Source organism: Leopardus geoffroyi, chromosome A2 (assembly GCF_018350155.1).
Source record: "Leopardus geoffroyi isolate Oge1 chromosome A2, O.geoffroyi_Oge1_pat1.0, whole genome shotgun sequence".
NCBI classification, from domain to species: domain Eukaryota; kingdom Metazoa; phylum Chordata; class Mammalia; order Carnivora; family Felidae; genus Leopardus; species Leopardus geoffroyi.
This window is the reverse complement of record NC_059331.1, coordinates 8,235,273-8,256,227: the sequence shown is the minus strand read 5'-3', so window position 1 is coordinate 8,256,227 and position 20,955 is coordinate 8,235,273. Positions and strand designations below refer to the sequence as shown.

The 20,955-nt window shown below is 56.3% G+C and overlaps 1 protein-coding gene across 7 annotated transcripts in view; it reads right to left on the bottom strand.

Annotated features, from left to right (window-relative positions):
• Positions 1-20,955, bottom strand: part of CARM1 (coactivator associated arginine methyltransferase 1) — a 39,194-nt gene that overhangs the window by 1,659 nt on the left and 16,580 nt on the right. For all 7 annotated transcript variants that reach the window (XM_045491930.1, XM_045491932.1, XM_045491933.1 and 4 more), the window contains exons 2-14: positions 12,957-13,082; positions 11,289-11,395; positions 10,258-10,362; positions 9,257-9,367; positions 7,892-8,069; positions 5,640-5,730; positions 5,379-5,460; positions 1,508-1,593; positions 1,231-1,320; positions 644-781; positions 468-557; positions 271-383; positions 99-176 (exon numbers count right to left, since the gene is read on the bottom strand). In XM_045491930.1, the coding sequence (XP_045347886.1) occupies positions 99-176; positions 271-383; positions 468-557; positions 644-781; positions 1,231-1,320; positions 1,508-1,593; positions 5,379-5,460; positions 5,640-5,730; positions 7,892-8,069; positions 9,257-9,367; positions 10,258-10,362; positions 11,289-11,395; positions 12,957-13,082 (1,395 nt within the window). The remainder of the gene's footprint in view (positions 1-98; positions 177-270; positions 384-467; positions 558-643; positions 782-1,230; positions 1,321-1,507; positions 1,594-5,378; positions 5,461-5,639; positions 5,731-7,891; positions 8,070-9,256; positions 9,368-10,257; positions 10,363-11,288; positions 11,396-12,956; positions 13,083-20,955) is intronic.

The window sequence follows — 20,955 nt, the reverse complement described above, 5'->3', positions numbered from 1 at the left end:
AAAAGGTGACGTCGAGACACCGCGGCGCAGAAAGCCCGAGCGCGCAGACGTTCCTGGACGCCGCCCCTCGTTGCCTCCGGACCCCGGGGGACACTCACCTAAAGGAATCAGGTTGTTGTGGCCCACGCTGGAGCCGCCGGCAATAACACTGCTCAGGTCGTAGGCGGTCGGCATCCCTGCGCACAGAGAGGGAGAGGTCAGGGCCTGGGCGACAGGGTCTCTGCGCCCGGGGGTCCCCACCGCCGGCCTCTCCCACGCGGGGCTGCTCACCAGCCACGGCCATCCCGCTGCTGAGGTTGTAGGTGCTGCCCGTGTTCCACATGTTCTCCGAGGGGGATGTGTAGTGGGAGCCGGGTGGGGGCGAGGGCGTCGTGCCTGTGTATCTGCAGCAGACAGACCCGGGCGCGGGGGTGAGAGGCTGCGGGCCAGGAGGGGCGCCCCGCATTCAGGCCGAGGGCTGATCCTACCTGAAGAAGGGGTTTTTCAGATCCAGGAGGTTACTGGATTTGGAGCCCGTCTGGTCTACCTGGGCCACAATACTGATGTCATAGCTCTGTCTGCAGAGAGGGCAGGGGAGGGACAGCCATGAGCTGGCTGGGTAGAGGAACCCCTGCCTCCCCCAGCCCCAGGTGGCAGCTCGCACCTTTTGTTGGCAATAAGCAGACATGTCCCTGAGAGCGTGTCCCCGGCCTTGGCGAACAGTGGTGACTGGAACAGGCACCGGACCTGGTACCAGTGGGTCAGGGGCTCCGTCGGGGCCGTGGACAGCCACACTGTCATTCTGTCAAGCAAGGACAGGCATACGCTTGACCAGGCTGGAGCCACTACCCTGTGCACCTTGAGCTCTACACGGGCACCTCTGATGGGTGCCCCGGGGGCCTGGAGCCAAGACAGGCTGGCTGCCCAGGCGTCCCAGGCACAGGCCCGCGCATACATACAGATCCACAGGGGGCCCGCTCACCCTGCTGTCTGCGCCGAGACACAGAGACCAGGTTCTGTGAAGGACAGCCACCGAGTGCAGGGTAGACACTCCCTCCCACAACAGTCTCTGGCTCAAAGATGAGACCTCACTGCCTTTCAGCAGAGGGGTCAGGGAACCTAGTCCCCTAGGCCTAGGCCTTCCTCCTAGTCCCCAGGCAGCCTTCCGAGGCAGCCAGGCCTGGGGGTCACTGCAGGAAGTCCTGGGGCCGGGACAGCGGGGAGAGCGCGGCCTGCTCTGGTTGTACTCACATGGAGCCGATGAAGGCGACATCGAACCAGAAAGCCAGACCGTGAACTAGCCCGGAATGCAGCATGTGGAATTTGAATGGGATTTCTATCCTGGAAGGCAAAGGGCAATGATTACTGGGGAAGTCAAACAGGCTGCCGACAGAGGGGGGTGGCTGGGGGCGGTGTCCTGGGGCCCCCGCGTGCCCACCGCCCTGGAGCAGGATGCCTGAGGGCGTCTGTGGTGGCCCTAGGCTCCGGCAGGAACTGGGCTCAGGAGGAGGGGCACGGGTGCCGGTACCTGTGCAAATCTCCTTCTTTGGCTTCTAAGAAGTTCACCGTGTACTTGACAGACTTGGCCATCAGGATCCGGATGTCAAACGTATCCTGGGAGAGACCACAGCAGGACTTGGCTTCAGGCACGGAGGCCAGGCGGGAAGGGGAGAGCTGTGCCCCTCTCCCTGTCTGGCCACGGCCTCGAGGCCGTTCGGCTAAGCCCACTTCGCCCTCCCTTCTTAGACGTGTTGGGGGAGGACGAGGCGGTACAGCACCGTGGAGGGCAGCGAGGCGACAGCCCTCAAAATCACCACCTTTCACGGGCATTAAAGACTCGTTCTGGGAATTTAACCTACGGATCCACGTGCACGTTTGCAAGCTCACACGCGTAATTAGGTTGTCTAGAGTAGAGACACATTCTGGAAACCATCTCGTGAAACCACCAACGTGCCATCCATAAAAGACTGTATGAGAACTAACGAAAGAACGAAGAAAGAACAGATGGGGAAAGATCTCCGAGATACACCGCTAGTTAAAAAGCAAGTTGGAGAACTACGTGCTCACGTCCACACCCAGCTATGACGAAGGCTTTTCATCAGACTAACACTCTGGGGAAGAACTGTGTGAGCTGAATAAAATACGCAGGAAAACTACAGCCTGGTTTGAAAGCACTGAAGAGTAACCAGAGCAGCCACGGCTTTGGGAGCCCACGTCCTAGAGAGAAGGGAGATGTGTTTTGGCCTGTGCCTTTCCCCTTGCGGCAGGACCTTTCGGCAGCCTCCCTGGATGGGGAAAGCAAAACGGAGGCTCAGGGTTACCAAGGCAGCTAGGATTCAAGAGGTCAAGATACGAAACAAAAGGGAAATGTAGAAACAGGTGGATGTTCTACATGCACCAATTCCTGAGCTGTGTGGCATTTGCCAATTCCTGAGCTGTGTGGAGGGGCGGGGCTCAGAGACAAAGAAACAAAGCAGAAAGCCACTTCTAAGACACTGAAAAAGTAAGAAAAGGCTCAGGTGCATACTGGTGCTGGGAGGGTGGGACAAGGGACCCTGCCCGCCATGGGGCACCCACCGTGGTTACATGGAGACCACTGCAGGCGAGGCCCTAAAGCAGCAGTTCTCCAAATGCAGTCTCTTCCAGAGCACTCCCCAGGTCAAAGCTATTTTCATAATACTAAGACGTTTTCTGCCTTTTTCTTGGGTTCACTCACCTGTGATAAACACAACCGATTGAGCACAGAAGCAGAATCCAACTGTCTTCTATGAAGCCAGACATTAAAGAGACTTGCAAACTAAAAAATCCCAACTGTTCTCACTGAAAAGTTTTGGAAAATAGTTTTTTTTTTTTCCCTTAAAAATGCTATCTATGGTAACCTGTAATGAGCTTATTATTTTTTTTATTAAAAAAAAAATTTTTTTTTTTACGTTTATTTTTGAGACAGAGCATGAATGGGGGAGGGTCAGAGAGAGGGAGACACAGAATCTGAAATAGGCTCCAGGCTCTGAGCTGTCAGCACAGAGCCCGATGCGGGGCTCGAACTCACGGACTGCGAGATCGTGACCTGAGCCGAAGTCGGACGCCCAACCAACTGAGCCACCCAGGCACCCCAAGCTTATTGTTATTTTTAAATAAATATATATTTTTTAATTTCTTGGGCTTAATTTTTTTTTTTTCAACGTTTATTTATTTTTGGGACAGAGAGAGACAGAGCATGAACGGGGGAGGGGCAGAGAGAGAGGGAGACACAGAATCGGAAACAGGCTCCAGGCTCTGAGCCATCAGCCCAGAGCCTGACGCGGGGCTCGAACTCACGGACCGCGAGATCGTGACCTGGCTGAAGTCGGACGCTTAACCGACTGCGCCGCCCAGGCGCCCCATCTTGGGCTTAATTTTTAATACCAAGAGATATTGACAGTATATCAATAGCTAAAACACTAACAAAAGCTCTTTGGGATCCTCCATTTTGAAGAATGTAAACAGGCTAAAAAAATGTAAAACAGGTCACTGAGACCAAAATGCTTGAAAACCACTGCCTGTCTTACAGGGAATGCTAAAAGTAGACCAGAAAAGTCAAGTCTGAAAAGCAGCCTCTAAATATATCAAGTGCCTTATAGGACCAAGGTGATCTATCTATATATGGCTAATTGCCTGAAGAAAAACAAATACTTGGAAGGAAAGACATCATCCAGAGCCTCTATAATTTTTCATTCTGGTATCCAATGACCAGGCATACCAAGAAACAGAACAAGAGAATGAGGACCAAAAACTAAGAGAACATAAACAAAAAACAAATACATTGAACACCCAGATAGTGAAAGTGACCAAAGATTTACAGTATGTACAAGAAAAAAGGTAGAGAAAAATGTATTTCAGAGAACTAAAATAAAAAAAATAAGCAAAATGAGATCCTAGTACTGAAATTAAGAATTAGAAAATCAGCTTAAATGGCAAAGAGAAGATTAGAACTGGAAGATGGATCAGTAGGAAATGTGAAAATGAAGCAAACAGAGAAAAAACGATGGAAGGAGAAAGAGAATGGGGCAGAGGTAGTGCTTAAAAAGACAGTGCCCAAGAGTCTCCAAAAACTAGTGAAAGACATCAAGTGCGGGGAAATAATGTAACCTTATTAATACAAAAAATAACAAAACAATTTAAAAGAACATTCAGGATAAAGAGAAAAAAGATGACAAATTTAGACCCACAAAGATCAGTAATTACATTAAATGTAAAATGGTCTCAATGTTGTAATTGAAAGACAAAAACAAAAGGTCAATCTGACTAAAAAATGCAAAATACATGCTGCTTACATGAGACAAACGTTAAGTAATAAGGACACAAAAAGGTTGAAAGTAGAAAGAAAAAAACATACTGTACAAAGATTAACCAAAAGAAGGCCAGAGTAGCTAAACTACTACCAGGAAAAAGAAAAAAAAAAAAAAAAAAAAAGATTTTAGGGCAACCTGTACTACTTGAGGAAAAAAAAGTTCCTTTTTATAGTGATAAAAGGATCAATGCAACAGGAAGATACAACAGTCCTAAATCTGTATGCACCTAATAACACAACCCCAAAAAACATAAAGCCAAAACTCAGAAATGGAAAAAGAAATCTACAATCAGTGATAGGAAAAGCAGATCCCAACCTCCCCCCCCGCCCCATTTCAGTAGAGGTAGGCAAGATTTGACCAATATGATTAACTAACGTGACCTAATTCTTAATACAACATTCTTCTCAACTGATAAACATATTTTTTTCAAGTACAGAGAGAACATTAACCAAAAGAGATCAAGTACAGAGAGAACATTAACCAAAAAGAGATAGTGGGCATGAAGCAACTGTCAACAAATTTCAAAGGACTGAAATCATACAGTGTATGTTCTCTGATCACAGAAATAAAGTAGTTTGCTGATTATGCTATGTTTTGAGAGAAAAAAAAAGACTGTGTGTGTATGTGTGTGTGTGTATATATTTGTATATGCACATTTAGATATAAAACTTCTGAAAATATATCTAAGAAATACTGTTTGTCTGTAGGCTTTCAGTTTATACTTTTATGGTTTTTGAACCATGCGCCTATATATCAGTTCAAAAATCTCAATTAACATCAATCAAAATCAGTTCACCAAGAATCAATTCATCTAACAGCAGTTTGCATGTATTGCATGCTTACTGTGTGTTAAAGCACTCTACACGCATTGCCACTTTATTCCCAACAACCCCTGTGTGAGAGCTCTGTGTAGCAGCAAAAGCAAGAGCTCAGAGAGGGGCGGCGGCTTTCCTAGGGCTGCAGAGCTTGCACAAGACCTAACAGGAAAGCCCATGCCCCCCTCTTGTCACCCCAGAGGAGGGCCATGCCTAGTGCCAACTGTGCTAGTGCCTTGAATGCCCCACTTACCACCACAGGCTGCCGGAAATACTCGTCCACTGCAGCGCCTCGGAGGGCTGACAGGTCCACTCCATGGAAGGATGGCTGGTACCTGCAGAAAGCCCCCATTCCCAAAGCAAGGTTACCAGTAGCAGGAGAGACAGGTGGGGCAGGCTGCCTTCTCTCCCAGCTGGCCCTCAACCAGCCCAAGTCTTTCGGGTCCTACTGAGGATGCGGAAAAAAAGAAGCGGGGCCGACCCTGAGAAGGCAGGACACCCAGGTCACACTCACCAGAAGTTGGCCTTGGTGAACTGCTCCATGTAGAGCTGTTCATCCGTGAAGGGTGCCAGATGGACGTCACCAATGGTGGGGAACATGTTTCCTGGGAGTGGGGGGCAGGGAGGGGTGCTGACGTCAGGGTGGAACATCCCAAAGCGCCTGGCAGAGCTTCCAAATGGCCCCTGGATCCCCAAGCCTGGGACTTCCCAGCCTCTCATTCATTCATTTGTGCATTCGTGCGACACAAAGATATGGAGCACCGTCTCTGCCACTGGCCAAGATGAGCACTTGACGTGCACGGTCTCGTGAAACTTGGCCGGCCAGCCAGGGAAGCAGGAAGGCCTGTCCTTGTGTTCCATTACCAGGGCTGGGAGGTGGGAAGGCACCTGCCAAAGTCTCGGGGGGTAAGCAACTGGTGCCCGGGGTGCAGCCAGGCCTCCAGATCCCTGCTCAGCCAGCCAGGTGGTGCCTCTCGAGTGCTGCTGTCCATGGACAGGTGTGCAGCCAGGGAAAGCGAAGCAAAGCGCTCTGCACAGGGTGAAGGCAAGCCCTAGAATATGCTGTCAGCGCCTCAGATGAGGCTAGAGGCTAGGTGGGGGGGTTCAGCTGAATCTCGGCCTCCGGCAAACAGGTGAGCCACTTGGCCACCCTGGTCTGGCACGTGGGCTGACACGGGAAGGGGGGTTGGCCGCGGTCCTCCCTCCGTGTGACTCCACAAACAGACGGAGGAGTCCCAGTCAGTGGCAGAGAGAGCCAGGGCTTGGGAGGCCCCACCCCCCTGGGGTAGTCTAGGGCCCCAGGTCACCTGGCCTCCAGATGTGGGCCTCCCTCCCTCCTTCCATGCAGGAGAGGGGGGCCCTGAGGCACTGGAAGGAATCTGCCTCCTCTTCCAGCTAGAAGGCTCAGCTACAGCCACCAGGATGGGGTGGGGGAGATGCCTGACTTTGGCTCGGAGGCCACACTCCAGGCCACGTGGCCAGGAGGAGACTGCCAGCCCCCAAGGGCGTTACGGGAAAGTGCCCCTGCTCCGGAGGCACCTAAATGTATGTGGCTGGAGAGAGGATTCCCTTCAATCCACTGAAGAGCATGTTGGGATGGATGAAGACACGCAGGCTGGGGGCAGAAGGGCAGTGCGGCCGGGCCAGCCCGGCCCGCAGCCTCGTCACGGGCGGGCTGCCCGCCGGAGCCTGACGCCCCTCTGTGCTCGTGCCCCATGAGGAGGAGCCCATTCCGCTGGGGCACCACCCCCGGCTAGCTCAGTCTATCCTACAGGACAGGAAGGGAGGAGAGGGGGTCCAGGACACCAGCACCTCCCCCCCCCTGCCCCCACAGGCAGCCTGGCTTCCCACACGCGCACCCGTAACACAGCCCCCAGCGGCGGGAGTACAGCCTGAGGCCAGTCCCTGCAGCCCAGACCCAGGGAGGCCAGAGGACCGAAGCAGGTGTTTCCCCACAGAACCACCCATCCCCTGGCCCCCACGAGGCCTGCCAGTCCACCAGCTTCCCGTGTTCTGTCCCACGGCTGCTGCCCTGGCCGGGGTCCCCCTGTGCCACACACACCCGCACGTGCACACAACCCCTTACTTGCACAGAGATACTCAAAACACACACCCAAACCATGAACGGAAACAGAAATACCAGCAGACGTTCCAGGCCGTGCACATAAACCCCAGGGACGTGCCTAAGTATGAACAGCCTGCGACCCAGGTGTGCGGACAGGCAGGCACAGTGACACAGACAGGAGGCCACAGAAGGGCAGGCCAGACAGCGGCTCCCTGACGCTCGAGAACCCCCAGCCCACTCTCTCACACACACGAACTCCCTCCTTCGTCTCCCTGGCTCGGCGGAGCTCAGGGGCCTGTCACGCCAGGATGAGGTCTGTGGCGCCAGGAACGAAGACGGAAGGCTGGCTCCTCGGGAAGGTGCCCAGCACAGAGTACCTTCTGCACCTGCCACAACCCCCACTCCCAGCTAGATACTGTCCCCGCGACACAGGGCCTAAGACAGCAGAGGCGGCCCGGAGGCTGTCTGGGGGCAGGGCAGGCGGAGGTCTGGCCCCGCACCCCTGCAGCCACGGCCTGGCACGTGTTTGCCAGCGGGGGTGGGCAAGGGACTGGGGGTAAAGGCCCGGATGCCCCCGGCACCCCAGGCTGCCAAGGCAGGCAGGCAGGGCACAGAATCACAATGGTACCGACTGAGCAGCAGCCAGGGGCCCTGCGGCGGGACCCCCTGCGGCAGCCACCTGCGCCGGCAAGGACACTCACCCCCCGGCCTCAGGTATTTCTTGGCGTGGAGGTAGCTCTCGAGCATGCGCTCGTTGAAGAGCATGTAGCCCATGGGCTCCGAGATGATGATGTCCACCTGCTCGGGGAGCGAGACTTCCTCCACCTTCCCGGGGATGACCACGATGCGCTCAGTGAGGTTGTTACTCTTCACCAAGACCTGCGGGCGCGTGGGGGGGCGGGGGGCCCAGAGGCGTCATGGGGGTCCCCGCACCCAGCCACACCATGAGTCGTCACCAGACCCTTCCTCTCGGGGGCAGGCTTCCACCCACGCACAGCCACCAAACCCCCGCCTCTCTCGTCAGCATCCCAGCCACAGCCACTGCCAGCCACGGCCCGTGAGTAGCTCACGGCAACCTCAGCCCTCTCTCGGGGCCTTTCCTGCCGCGGCTCCCTGGTCCCCCGATGTCACCTCCACCCTTCGAGGACAACAGCTGATGGGAGTAGGCAGGACGAGGAGGCTTTGCTACAGCCACCAAAGCTAAACTTGGACACACCCTCCAACCCGGGGGCTCCAGTGCTAAGAACGTGTCCTACACACGTCACCGCACACGAGAGGGGACAGAGCGCGGGGGGTTCAGCAGAGCACGTGTTCGCACTGCAAAGACCGAAGTGGCCCGAAGGTCGATGACAGCCCAGCTGCATCTAAACGGACAACGGTCCCGGGGCGAAGGGATGCCTGGCAGCCACTCGAGAGGGTGAGGGAGCTCTTTACGTGGGGACATGGACAGTCCCAGGCACGCGGCACGGGGGGCCGGAGCACGGCAACATGGCAGTGTGCGGTCAGAGGACGCAGGCCGGCTTTCGGAGCCCCGGGGCGGCCCTGAGAGCCCCCCCCACAGGCCTCCCTCCCTCCAGAGTGGGGGGCCAGGCAGTTGGGAGGCGGGGTGGGGGAGGGAGGTAGCCTCGCAGTTAACCCTTCGCAGCGTTTCAGTTCTGAACCTCGTGAACGAAGGTTTCAACGCACGGAAAACGAAACGAGGAAACGACAGCATAAACGAAAGGAAAGCTTGCTGTTACCCACACTCCACAGAGGCGGGGAGTGGGGCTCGGAGCGGGGCCACGATCCCACCCTGGTCCGTGTGACCGCACAAGCTGCCCCCCGGGGGCAAGAGGCCGTCCCCCCTCTGAAGAGCTCCGACCTGGCTCCGACCCCGTCACGGAGGGCACACACCGCCTCCCGTCCAGCAAGCCCGTCGACCCGTGGTTCCGGGAGACAAGAGACCAGAACAGAGAAGCGCTGCGCCCAGGCTCCCCGGATGTGGGGGTCAAGTCTCCCAGTGGGGCCAGCTTCCCCAGGCTGGAACAGAGCTCGAGGACAAGCTGGGGTCCCCGTGGGCCGCTCACCTCTGCGTGCTGGGCCATGGTGCTGGCCTCCACCGCGTAGATCTTCCTCGCCCCGGCCTGGGCGGCGAAAAACGAGAGGATGCCAGAGCCACAGCCCACGTCCAGAACGATCTGGAGGAGGAAGGGGGCAGTGAGAAGCGGACACTAGTGAAGCGATGGTGATCCTAACGGATGAGCACGTCCCCCGGCGCTCGCTCCCCGCAGGACCCTCCCTGCCGAGTGTGCTCCGTGCCCTTCGGCCCCCATCGCAGCAACACAGGCCGGCCGCCCCCCCCCCACCCCCCCCCCCCCCCCCCCCCGGGGCTGGAGCACGTGGGCGCCCCTAGCTGGAGTCCGAAGGCGGCAGAGCAGGATTTCCGAAGACTGCTAGGACGTTAAGACCATTACACGCCCTCAGGGCGGATTCAGAAAGGACCGGTTTGGGCAGCGTGGTGGACTCCAGGCACGCCTATAGCTTCTCTGGGGATGAGCACTCACTAAGGACACCTCGGAGTCCAGCCAGGAGCCCCTCTTTCTTTTTAGTCACGAGTCCATGCTACTCGGTAACAGTAAAAAGATTTTAAAGGCGACTAAGAAAATAACCAGACAAGTGACGGTACATCCGCGTGACTTACTGGCCTGTCCCAAGACCTCTCGTTATGGGGGGGAAAGGTTTTCTGCAGGAGGAGTACACAGAATAAGATCCTATTTTGTAAATCCGTTAATTAATCAATTCTAGATTATATACGCCGATGCACGCATGGGGGAAAATGTGGAAAAAACCCTTACTGTTGGCTCTGGAGGTGAACGACAGAGGCTTTTTGCGCCTACATTACACACACTGGGTTTTCACAAAAAGTAGACTTTGCTCTTGTAATCCGAAAAAATTAAAGATGAAATCAACGAGCAAAGAAAAACACAACTGGAGACAACCGACAGAGCGCGGGGGACCTGGAGCCTGGGCGGAGGGGCCCAGGGGAGGGGGGAGGAAAGCAGCCGCTCCCCTGGCCAGGCCCGCTCACCTTGTCCTTGAAGTCTGTGTGGTTCTGCAGGATGGCGCGCTGGTAGGTGCCTGTCCGCACGTAGTCCTGCATCATGTTCTGCTGCTGGGACAGGTAGCCGTAAAACTGGAACAGAGACACGCCAATGGCACAGGGCACGCGGCGGCACAGACGACCGTGGCCCTGGCTGGCCCTGCGACACAGGAGGGCCCACCGTGGGCACAAACCTCCCTTGGGAGGCTGCACCCCCTCTACCGACCCAGACCCCGCTGGCAGCTGCCGGCCGCTCCGGGAAAGGGAGTGGGAAACCTCAGGCAGCCCCCAGGAGGGTCACCGCCACCATCACCGTGGCCAACTTGTGCAGCCGGGTGCTGCCCAGACCTGGGAGCCACCCAGGAGAAGTCAAGATTTGCCACAGGAGGGGTTCTGGGATTGGGGGCCGCCTGCCCCATCTTAGGGTCCCCAACGAAGCAGAGGTGTAGAACAGACAGAACCCTAGAACTCAGAGCGCCAGGCGGGTGAGGTGCTGCGGGGTCTCTCTGTAAGACAACGGGCGATCGGGAGGCAGCGTGGCACCTGGGCAGGGGCACAGGCTTTGGCATCAGGCAGACCTGGCTTCCCATCTTGGCTCTGTTGCATAATAGCTGTGTGACTTGGAGCAAGTCACTTAACCTCTCTGAGCCTCAGTTTTCTCATCTGTAAAATGGGGACAATAATAGTACTTACCTCCTAGGGTTGTTGGGAAGGTCAATGCATCTGCAGGTGTAAAAGTGCTCAGACCAATGCCTGTCGGTACGTGATAACTGTGCTACTGTTACTCAAAACGCCTGTGAACCTGAGCTTCACCTGCACTCAATTCCTCCAGCAACCCTCCTAGGCAGACCCTGGCATCTCCGTTTCACAGATGAGGAAACTGAGGCCCAGCAGGCGAAGGAAACCTGCCCGAGGCTACATGGCTAGTAAGGGGCAGAGCCAGGACGAGAACCCAGGTGGGCCTGCCCTTTGCTGCCCACCCGGTGGCGGCAGCCTGGTCGGGGGTGACGCGTACCCACCTGGAAATACTGCACGGCAGAGGACTCCTCTGTGCGCTCGCTGAACACCGACCGCTCCAGGGTGTGGCCCCGACAGGTTTTCAGGATGTTATAGAAGGAACAGAAGTCTGGAAGGGGGAGGCCAGGTCATCGGTGGGCATCTCGGGGGTGGGGTTCCATCTACGTGCACACCCCGACTCTCCTAGTTTGAGCGTGCGTGCTTGGTGATCTCTTTGTCCCCAAACCAGTGCTGAAATTCACGAAGAAGGGCAGCCAAACCCTGCCTCTTGGTGGCCAGCACGAGGCCGGGATTTTGCAGTCGGGGGCGGGGAGCGTGTGTGTGTGCTCTGCGTGGCCGGTGGGGCCGAGGAGCCTGGCTGAAGCCTCGGGAGGACAGGCGCCCGCTGAGCCAGGGTCAAACCTCACAGACTGGCCCGAGCCCAGGAACCGCAAGCACCCCTACAGGGTCTGTGTGGGGCCGACTGGGAGGGTGTGGGCGGCTACCCAGCAGTAAATGTATTTAACAACCTGAACTATACACGTAAAAATGGTTAAGAGGGTAAATTTTGTCACGCGTATTTTAACCCAGTGCCTTAAAAGTAGAGCAGATTTCTAAGGCAAGCTCTTAAAAAATTAAAATCTGCAGTTTGGGAAGCTGAAAAAGTCCTGGAGGCGGATGGGGGCGACAACGGTGGGAGCTCGCGCGGTGCCCCCGGGCTCTACGCCCAGAAAGGGTTAAGACGTTAAATGTCTGTTATGTGTACTTTACCTCCATTTAAAAAACTGGTGGAATTAAAAGGGAAAAAAGCCAACTATAAATATTCATGGAGTCGAAAAAGACTAGATTGACACCAGCTCCCACTGCTCACCCCTGGGGTGGTGTTTTAAACACTAACTTCGGGTGATTTACGTAAGTAAAGAAAGAAATGGGGCGTAAGACTGCCTCCTGCGGTGGAGGGGGTCAGTCACCTGGCTCCTTCCACCCCATCCGGCTTCCTCCTCCACCGGGGGCACCGGGACTGCTGCGGGGGTGGGGTGGGGGGCTGGCGGCAGAGGGCAGGCAGCTTCTCCACCTCGACTCTCCCAGCCCGGCCACCAGGATCACCGACACCACCTGCGGTGACCAGGCCTGGCTGCTGCACCAGTAAGTGGTCTCCAGCCCCAGGCGCCCCACCACCTCGGCTGCTGACCTCCACCTGAGCCACCAGCAGTCGCCTGGGGCTCTAAAAACCCTCCTCGGGAACCGGAAACCGCCTGCATCCACTTGGATCCCGGAGCAGGGTCCGCACAGAACCCTCCCATGGCTTCTCTACACGCTCGGAACAGAGCTCTGCCTGCCTCGGCTTCTGTCTTGCTCCCATCCTCCGCTGCCCCCAGACTCGCCCCCAGGCTCCACCAGGAGACCTGGGGTGCACCCAGGCCAGGCGGTCAGAACAGGCCTCTTGCAGGAAGGGAGGTAAGAGCTGAGCCCAGGAGGACCCAAATGATTCGGCAAGGGAAGGTCTGGGGAGGAGCGTTCCAGGCAGAGAGAATGCCCTCTTCCCACGAACGTATCTCCGCACGGGAATAATTTCTGCTGGCTCCCTGGGACAGACGGATGGGCCGTGACCGAACAGGGCTCCGGGTCCCCCGCCAGCCACGGCTGACGGATCTCTGGCCGTGTGCCGTCAGGACGGAAGGGACACGTACCATTGGGAGTGGCGAACTGGATGAGGACGCTGTTGCAGCCCAGGGTGATTATGAAGGACTGCTTGCCCACGCGGCTGCACTCTGTCTCTCGGGACACCGAGCACTTAAACACACACACATCTTCGTCTGCAAGAGGAGAGAGGGCAGCATGAGCCAAAGGGTCCCAGGGCTGGCTGAGCAAGGCTCCCCGTGGGCTAAGTTTGTTCGAGTCATGTCCCCGCCACTGCCACCCGGCTCCTCACAGCCCCCAGGTTCTTCTGAGGCTCCATAAAACCCGCCCCGGGCCCACTGCCGCGTGTGCCCCGCCTGCCCAGCCCACGCTGAGGAAGAGGGGACGGCCGATCGGGCGGCAGTGACACAGGACAAAGCATGTTGAGCAGAGAGGACCGCTGTCCACAGAGCGGCCGAGGGTGGGGGTGGGGGGTGGCCAGGCGCCGTGGGCCCGAGCAGGACACCGGGGCCCGGGAGCACCTCTGCCAGGACCTTCCCTCACGGAGCACCTCCTGGTGCCCAGGCCCCCGCTCACCCAATGGGCGCTGAGGTGGGAAGAGGGCTGAGAGCAGGGCCACTCTGGCAGGGTCGGGGGGCTACGGGAACCCAGCTGAGCGAGTCTGGCATTGATTCACCAATGCCCCCGTCACACGGGGAGATCACCGGCTCTCCCAGCTGGCAGGGGCGGGTGGGAGCCAAGCCAGAATGCCCGGGGGCGCCTCTGCTTCCTTCGCCTGAGCCCTTCCCTCTTGGATTCGGGTGGGGCAGTGAGTCTAAGCGGGGCCCCGGGAGCCGGACGGCCCGGGTTCGTGTCCCACACGCACCACTCAGTGTGTGATTCGTGCAGGTCACTTAGCCTCTCTGAGCCTCGGTTTTCTCATCTGCCAAATGGGGCTAACGGTGGGGCAGGCACAGGGCCCGGCACACGGCGAGCACGGCATCCACGAGCCCCCACTAATTACTGTTACCACTCGTTCCTTCGCCCTCAAACAGTGAAACTTTGCGTCACCAGAAACAGGCCGAACCGACACGCCCAGGAGGCCCTGGTGTGGTGCGGCAGGACAGACACGGCATCTGTGTCGCATTCTCGGCACAAGTGTCCACCCTGGTCCTCTTGCGACGGCTCCAGACCGTGGGGTAGTCCGCGAGAGAGCACGCCTGCTCTCCTCCTCAAAGTGGCAATGCCAGGAAAGAGGCGAATTTTGGGGAGCTTTTCCAGAGCGAGGGTCACCAAAAACATGTGACCCCAATGCCACCGGTGTTAAACCTTTTCACAAGCTGTTAGGGACCATTGGGAAACTGAGTGTGGACCGGGGGTGTGACAAGGTTAGATGACAAACGTGTGACGACAGCATGTGGGTCCGCAGAATAACGCCCTCATTCTTCTAAGAAACGGAAGTACTAAGTGAATTCTTGTCACGTCTGCAACTTGCCTTAGAGTAGCTCATCAAATAGACACCTACAAACCACACGTACAGAGAGCAGCCCGAGTACCAATGTGGCCAAGTGTCCCTGTCGCCCAGAAAGCCAAAACCATCTTGAAAAAGAGCAAAGTGGAAAGACTCACCCTCCCCAATCTCAAACCTACTTTGAAGGTACTGTGATCAACATGGAATAGTACTGGCAAAGGAGAGACCAACGCAATAGAATCAGAGTCAAATTAAAACCTTATGTTTATAATCAACTGACTTCTTTCATTTTTCTTGGCAATCTCTATACCCAACGTGGGGCTCAAACTCATGACCCCGGGTTTAAGAGTCACATGCTCTTCCTATTGAGAGAGCCAGGCATCCCCGTCTTTCAACAAGGGTGCAAAGAGCATTCAATGGGGGGGGGGGGGGGGAGATGGTCTCCTCAGCAAATGGTACAGGGACAAGTGGATGTTCACGCGCAACAGAATGAAGCTGGATCCCTACCTCACACCACATATGAAGCCTGACCTGAGTACAAGAGCTAAAAACTGTAAAACTCCTGGAAGGAAACAGAGGGGTAAATTCTTCCTGAACTTGGATTTGGCAAAAAGACTCCTCAAGGTGACATCAAAAGCAAGAGTATCAAGAGGAAAACTAGATACACTGAACTTCATGAAATTGAAAACTTTTGTGCATCATAGGACGCTATCAAGAAAGTGAAGGGGCGTCCAGGTGGCTGTCAGTTAAGTGTCTGACTTGGGCTTGGGTCGTGATCTCACAGTCTGTGAGTTCATGCCCTGCGTCGGGCTCTGGGCTGACAGCTCGCAGCCACGGATTCTGTGCCTCGGATTCTGTGTCTCCCTCTCTTTCTGCGCAAACCACCACCCCCCCCCCGCCCCATTATTCGCACTCTCTCTCTCAAAAATAAATAAGCATGAAGAAAAATTAAAAAAGTGAAGATGACCTAGTGAAGGGAAGAGACGATGCACAAATCATATACCTGAAAAGAACTCAGTGTCCAGAACATATAAAGAATTCATTCAGCGAAAAGGTAAACAACCCAATTCAAAAATGGGCAAAGGACCTGAACAGACATTTCTCCGAAGAAGATATAGGACTGGCTAACAAGCACATGCAAATCAAACCACGGGGAGACACCGCTTCACACCCACTAGGACGGCTAGAACTTTAAACAGATAGGGGAAAATTACAAGTGTTGGCAAGGATGTGGAAAAATTGGAACCCTCACACCCTGGGAGGCATGTGGGGGCATGAAACTATGAAACAACTCAGCTGCCAGGGAACAGGGTCTGGTGGTTCTTTCAAATGTTAAACATCAAATTACCATTTGACTCAGCAACCCCACTCTTGGGGATGTACGCAAAAGAACGGAAAGAAGCAGTCAGATAAATACCTGTATGCAAATATTCAAAGTGGGACGATTTGCAAGAACCCGAAAGTAGAAGCAATTCAGATGTCCGTCCACTGACAGACGGACACACAAAACGTGGCAGGTCCACGGGATGAACTGTTATTCTTCCATAAAAAGGAATGAAGTCCTGGGGCGCCTGGCTGGCTCAGTCAGGAGAGCAACTCTTGATCGGGGGATCGTGGGTTCGAGCCCCACGTTGAGTGTAGAGAGTACTAAAAATAATAAATAGGGGCGCCTGGGTGGCTCAGTTGGTTGAGCGACCGACTTCGGCTCAGGTCATGATCTCGCGGTTTGTGAGTTCGAGCCCCGCATCGGGCTCTGTGCTGACATCTCGGAGCCTGGAGCCTGCCTCAGACTCTGTGTCTCCCCCTCTCTCTACCCCTCCCCTGCTCACGCTCTGTGTCTCTCTGTCTCTCAATAATAAACGTTAAAAATAAATAAATAAACTTAAAAAAATGAAGTCCTGACACGCACTACAACGTGGATGAACCTGAGAAACGTTATGCTGAGTGAAAGAAGCCAGACACAAAAGGTCACACACAAGTGATTCCGTGTATATGAAACATTCAGAATCAGTTAATCCACCGAGGCAGAAAGCAGACTGGTGGCTGTCGGGGGCTCAGGGGAGGGAGCCTGGGGAGTGACCACTTAATGGATTCAAGGTTTCCTTTTGGGGTGATGAAATGTTTTGGAACCAGACAGAGGTGGTAGTCACACAATTACGAATGTACTAAATGCCCCTGAATTGTACACCTTTTTTTTTTTTTTTTTTTTTTTTTACTTATTTTGAGACAGAGAGAGCGTGCACACGCACGAGTGGCGGGGAGGGCAGAGAAAGAGAGGGAGAGAGAGAATCCCAAGCAGGCTCCACGCTGTTAGCACAGAGCCTGATGTGGGGCTTGAACTCATGAACCCTGAGACCATGACCTGAGCCAAAACCAAGAGTCGGACCCGGACCCTTAACTGACTGAGCCACCCAGGCATCCCTAAAGTGGTTTGTTTTATATCATGTGAACTTTATCTCCGTAGAAAAAGAAAAACCTTTTCAATGCGTGGATGCAGATATGAAGGGCCTATGGGTGTTCACCAGCTCTCTTGTTCTCACCCTGTGTACTCTGAGCGTGGACCCAGGTCCTGGAGGCCTCGTGGGGCCACAGCCCGGGTTCTGCCAGACGGCCTCACACCTCCAGAGCCGGGGGCCAGCCTCCTGACCACAGGCGGGAGAGAAGATCGTACTGTCAGGCGCCGCCCCAGACGGGGGGCTCCCAGGTCTGGCTGCAAGTGGGTCCCAGGAAGGGACCCTGGCACGGTGCCGTCACCCATGTCCCTCCTGGGGCGGGAGATAAGGCCAATCTGCCAGCCGCACCAGGGTAACAGCAAGCATACCAAGGAGGGCCTCTGTTTACCGAGCAGCCTGGCAACCCGACCAGCTGCCCCAGGCACCCCTGCAACCTGGCGCCCAGCAGGCAACCACGAGGACCTGTGGCCAAGGGAGCCCGGGCTGAGGGCAGCCCGACCTGTCCCATCACGGCAGAGGCAACCACAGCCCGTGGAGCCAGTCTTTTCTGACAGCCCGTCCCACAGGCCAGTCCCTGGCACACAGGAGGGAGGTGTTCAGTAAATATTTGACAAATCAAAAAAAAAAAAAAAAAAAAAAAAAAAGCTGGATCATATTCTTCCATGTATTTAAAAGACCCAGCTCTTGGGAGGCCCTGCAGGACCCGTACCCCTCATTCACCAGTGGACCAGCTCCTGGCCTTTGCGCGCCCCTTTTCCCCTTTGCTCACTCTCCCCTCCTCTCACTAGGATGATGGGCCCCCAGGACATGGGTGGGGTGGCGCTCAGTGGGCCGCCCACGTGGGGCTCTGGCTTCCTCACTGCCCAGGGTCGCACGTGCCCAGATGGAGCTGAGAACGCACACCATGCCTCCTGGCCGGCTCCACGGTAGTAGGGGGTGGCCCTGGAAGAAAGCTTCTCCCCCCCCCCCTCCCCCCCGCCGGCCAAAGGAAAGAGGTGCAGGGCCTGGACCCAGCAGTGGCGATTAGGTGTCCCCGCCCCACCCACACACACAAGGAGTGGCTGCATCCACCAGGAAACCGCCTGCTAGGCTTGTCTCTCTCTCTCAAGTCACCCCTTGATCCAGCCATCACCGGGTGAGCCATGGCAGAGACAGGAGCAACTCTGCGCGGTGCCTCCAGAAAGCAACCCAGAGTGCCAATCTGCCCTCGTCACATCGGCCAGCGGATTCAGGGGCTGTGTGCACACGGCCGAGAGAGGTGGGGGACAGGAAGCGGGATGGGGGCTTAGCAGGCTGCCGTGATGATTTAAGTGGCGGTGACCACGGAGAGGGCTGCTGGCCGGGAGGCTGTGCTGGGTTCCTGCCGATTGAGGTCAGCAGAGCCGGGGTTTCATCCCTGCAGTAATATGATCAGGTGGCGGAGCTGGGAACAGGCCCCCTCACTGGGCCGTCTTCTCCAGAAAAGCTTTCTCAAGGCAGAGTCTACACGCAGGAGTGTGCGGGAAAGCAAGCCGGACTCGGGAGCATTAATCGGGCCACGAACGTGTCTGCCCTGCTCCTGGACCCGGCCTAGCACCGCAGACTGACCTCCTACCTGCTGCAGGATGTCCAGCCGAGGCTCTGGAGCCAGGGGCTGAGGGGCCAGAATACCCAGGGACAGGCACAGGGCAAGCGTGCTCAGGGTGTGCCGGAGGGAGCCCCGGGGTAGGAAGCCTGCTCCCTACCCCCATCTTGCTCCCCAGGAAGGAAGGCCCCCGTAAATCCAGGTCACAAATTCCGAGTTCCCATGGGGAGCCAGGCCCGGCGCCTGCCTTGCTGAGGCTGGGATAGGGCTGGGATAGGGCTGGGATGTCACCGGCACCAACACTTTCCGGGTGCCACGCTCTGCATTTTCCACGGACCCCTCAGAGCTATCTACCGTGCCACGCAGATGAAGAAGCAAGGCTCAGACAGGTTAAGCATCTCGCTCGAGGCCACACAGCAAGCGAGTGGCAGAGTCGACTGGCTCCAGGGTCTGGGCTCCGAACCGATGTGCCATAGGACATCCCTGTGCTTCCTGGAGTAGGCACGGCCAACCTTCTGTGTGAAGGAGCAGGGAGTAAATGTTTTTGGCTTTGCAGGCCGTGTGGTCTCTGCTACTACGACTCCCCTCTGCCGCAGACCTGGTGTGAGCGAGTGAGTGCGGCTGCCAATAAAACTTGACGACGAATCCAGCATGTGTGCCCGGGACTACGGGTCAGAGAGGCTGGGCGCCGAGCCCCCTTCCCACCCACTGCCTCATCTGCGCACCGGACATCGAGAAGTGGAGATGCCCTCCCCGTCCCAAAAGGGGTGAGAACAGAGTGAGGACGTTCCCCAGGTAATGGGCACTGATGCCAGGGGAGCAGAGGCACGACGGGAGCCTACAGACGGCACCGGCCCCAGGCCGGGAAGGAGACTGGGAACCAATCCTCCAGCAAGAGGAAGAAAGGCACACGGGACGGCAGAGAGCAGAGGGGGCTGCGTGTGACACTGTGATTGACAGTAAACAGCTACCTGGCAGGGGCGCCCGGGGGGCTCAGTCGGTTAAGCGTCCCACTTCAGCTCGTCGTGATCTCACAGTTCATGAGTTCAAGCCCCGCGTGGGGGGCTCTCTGCTCTCAGCGCAGAGCCCGCTTCGGTTCCTCTGTCTCCCTTCGTCTCTGCCCCTCCCCAGCTCGTGCAGGCTCTCTCTCAAAATAATCAAAAATAAACTAAAACAAAGCAAAACAAAACAAAACCAAAAACCAACCATCTGGCACAAAGCTCCTAAAACTCTGGGAATGCCCTAAGTGATGAGAACAATACAAGGCGTCTTCCATGATTTTGTTCAAAGCCCCTTTCATCCACTCGAGTTTATGTCGATGAGGTCACTTTTCAAGCCCCTAAGGATGCAGCCCTGTTGCCAGGGGGACCAACCAAGTAATTAGACAGTTGGAACTTTCAGTCTCCCTCCTAAGCCTCCAAATAGCCAATGACTTAATCAATCGTGCCTGCGTAATGAAGTCTCCATAAAAATAAAACCCGAAGGACGGGCTTCGGAGAGCTTCCCGGCTGGTAAACACATGCAGGAGCCGGGAGAGGGGCGCCTGGAGACGGCACGGAAGCCCCGGCCCTTCCCCACACTGCCCTGCGCATCCCTTCCGTCGGGCTCTTCCTGGGTTGTATCCTTCACACCAGCCACCGATCCAGTGAGCGATCTGTTTTCCCCTGAGCTCTGTGAGCTGCTCTGGCAAATTAATCGAACCTGAAGAGGGGGTCGTGGGAACCTCACTCAGATCTACAGCCAGGGGGCGAGACGCACAGGTGACAACCCGGACTTGTGACTGGCAGTGGGGGCGGAGGACGACGGTCTGGTGGGACTGAGCCCCCATCCCGTGGGATGTGACACTCTCCCCAGGCAGACAGTGTCAGAACGGAGCTGATCGTGAGCCCCACAGCTGGAGTGCGGAGGCATCCATGGCAAGTCTTCAGTATCAGGGTTAAGCGTCCTACTCTTGATTTCGGCTCAGATCATGATCTCACAGTTTGTGAGTTTGAACCCTGCATCGGGCTCTGTGCTGACAGCACAGCCTGCCTGAGGTCCTCGGTCTCTCCTCCCCCTCTCTCTGCCCCTCACCCACACGCGCTCTCTCTCTCAGAATAAATAAACCTTAAAAGAAAAAAAAAAAGAAGCGTTCGGTAGCAGCACTGAGAGTAGGGCAGACACGCTTCTCCTCAGAGGGTCCCGGCTGGGAGAATGAGGGGACAAAGACAGTGCAGCTGTGGCCAGGGAGGGCGCTGAGACAGACTCCAGACTGGACAGGCAGATTTGGGTCTCGAGAGGCTCAGGGGCCCAGCTGCTCCCACAGCCACGGGCAGCACCTGGAGGGACTGAGCGCTGAGCTGGGGGACAGACATAGGGCTAGAGGAGCTGTGGGCCAAGCAGGAGGTGAGGAAGGCTGGGAAGCCAGTGGCTCTCGAGATGAGGAGCCAATCGGCTGTGGTCGTTCTCCTGTTTAGGCCTCTCCATGGCTTCCCAGAGCCTTCTAGAACAAGTACAAACTCCTTACGGGGCTCTCAAGCCCCTGTCAATGTCTGTAACCTCATCCACGACCCCAATCGAGCCATGTGGGCCTTCGCTGCCCC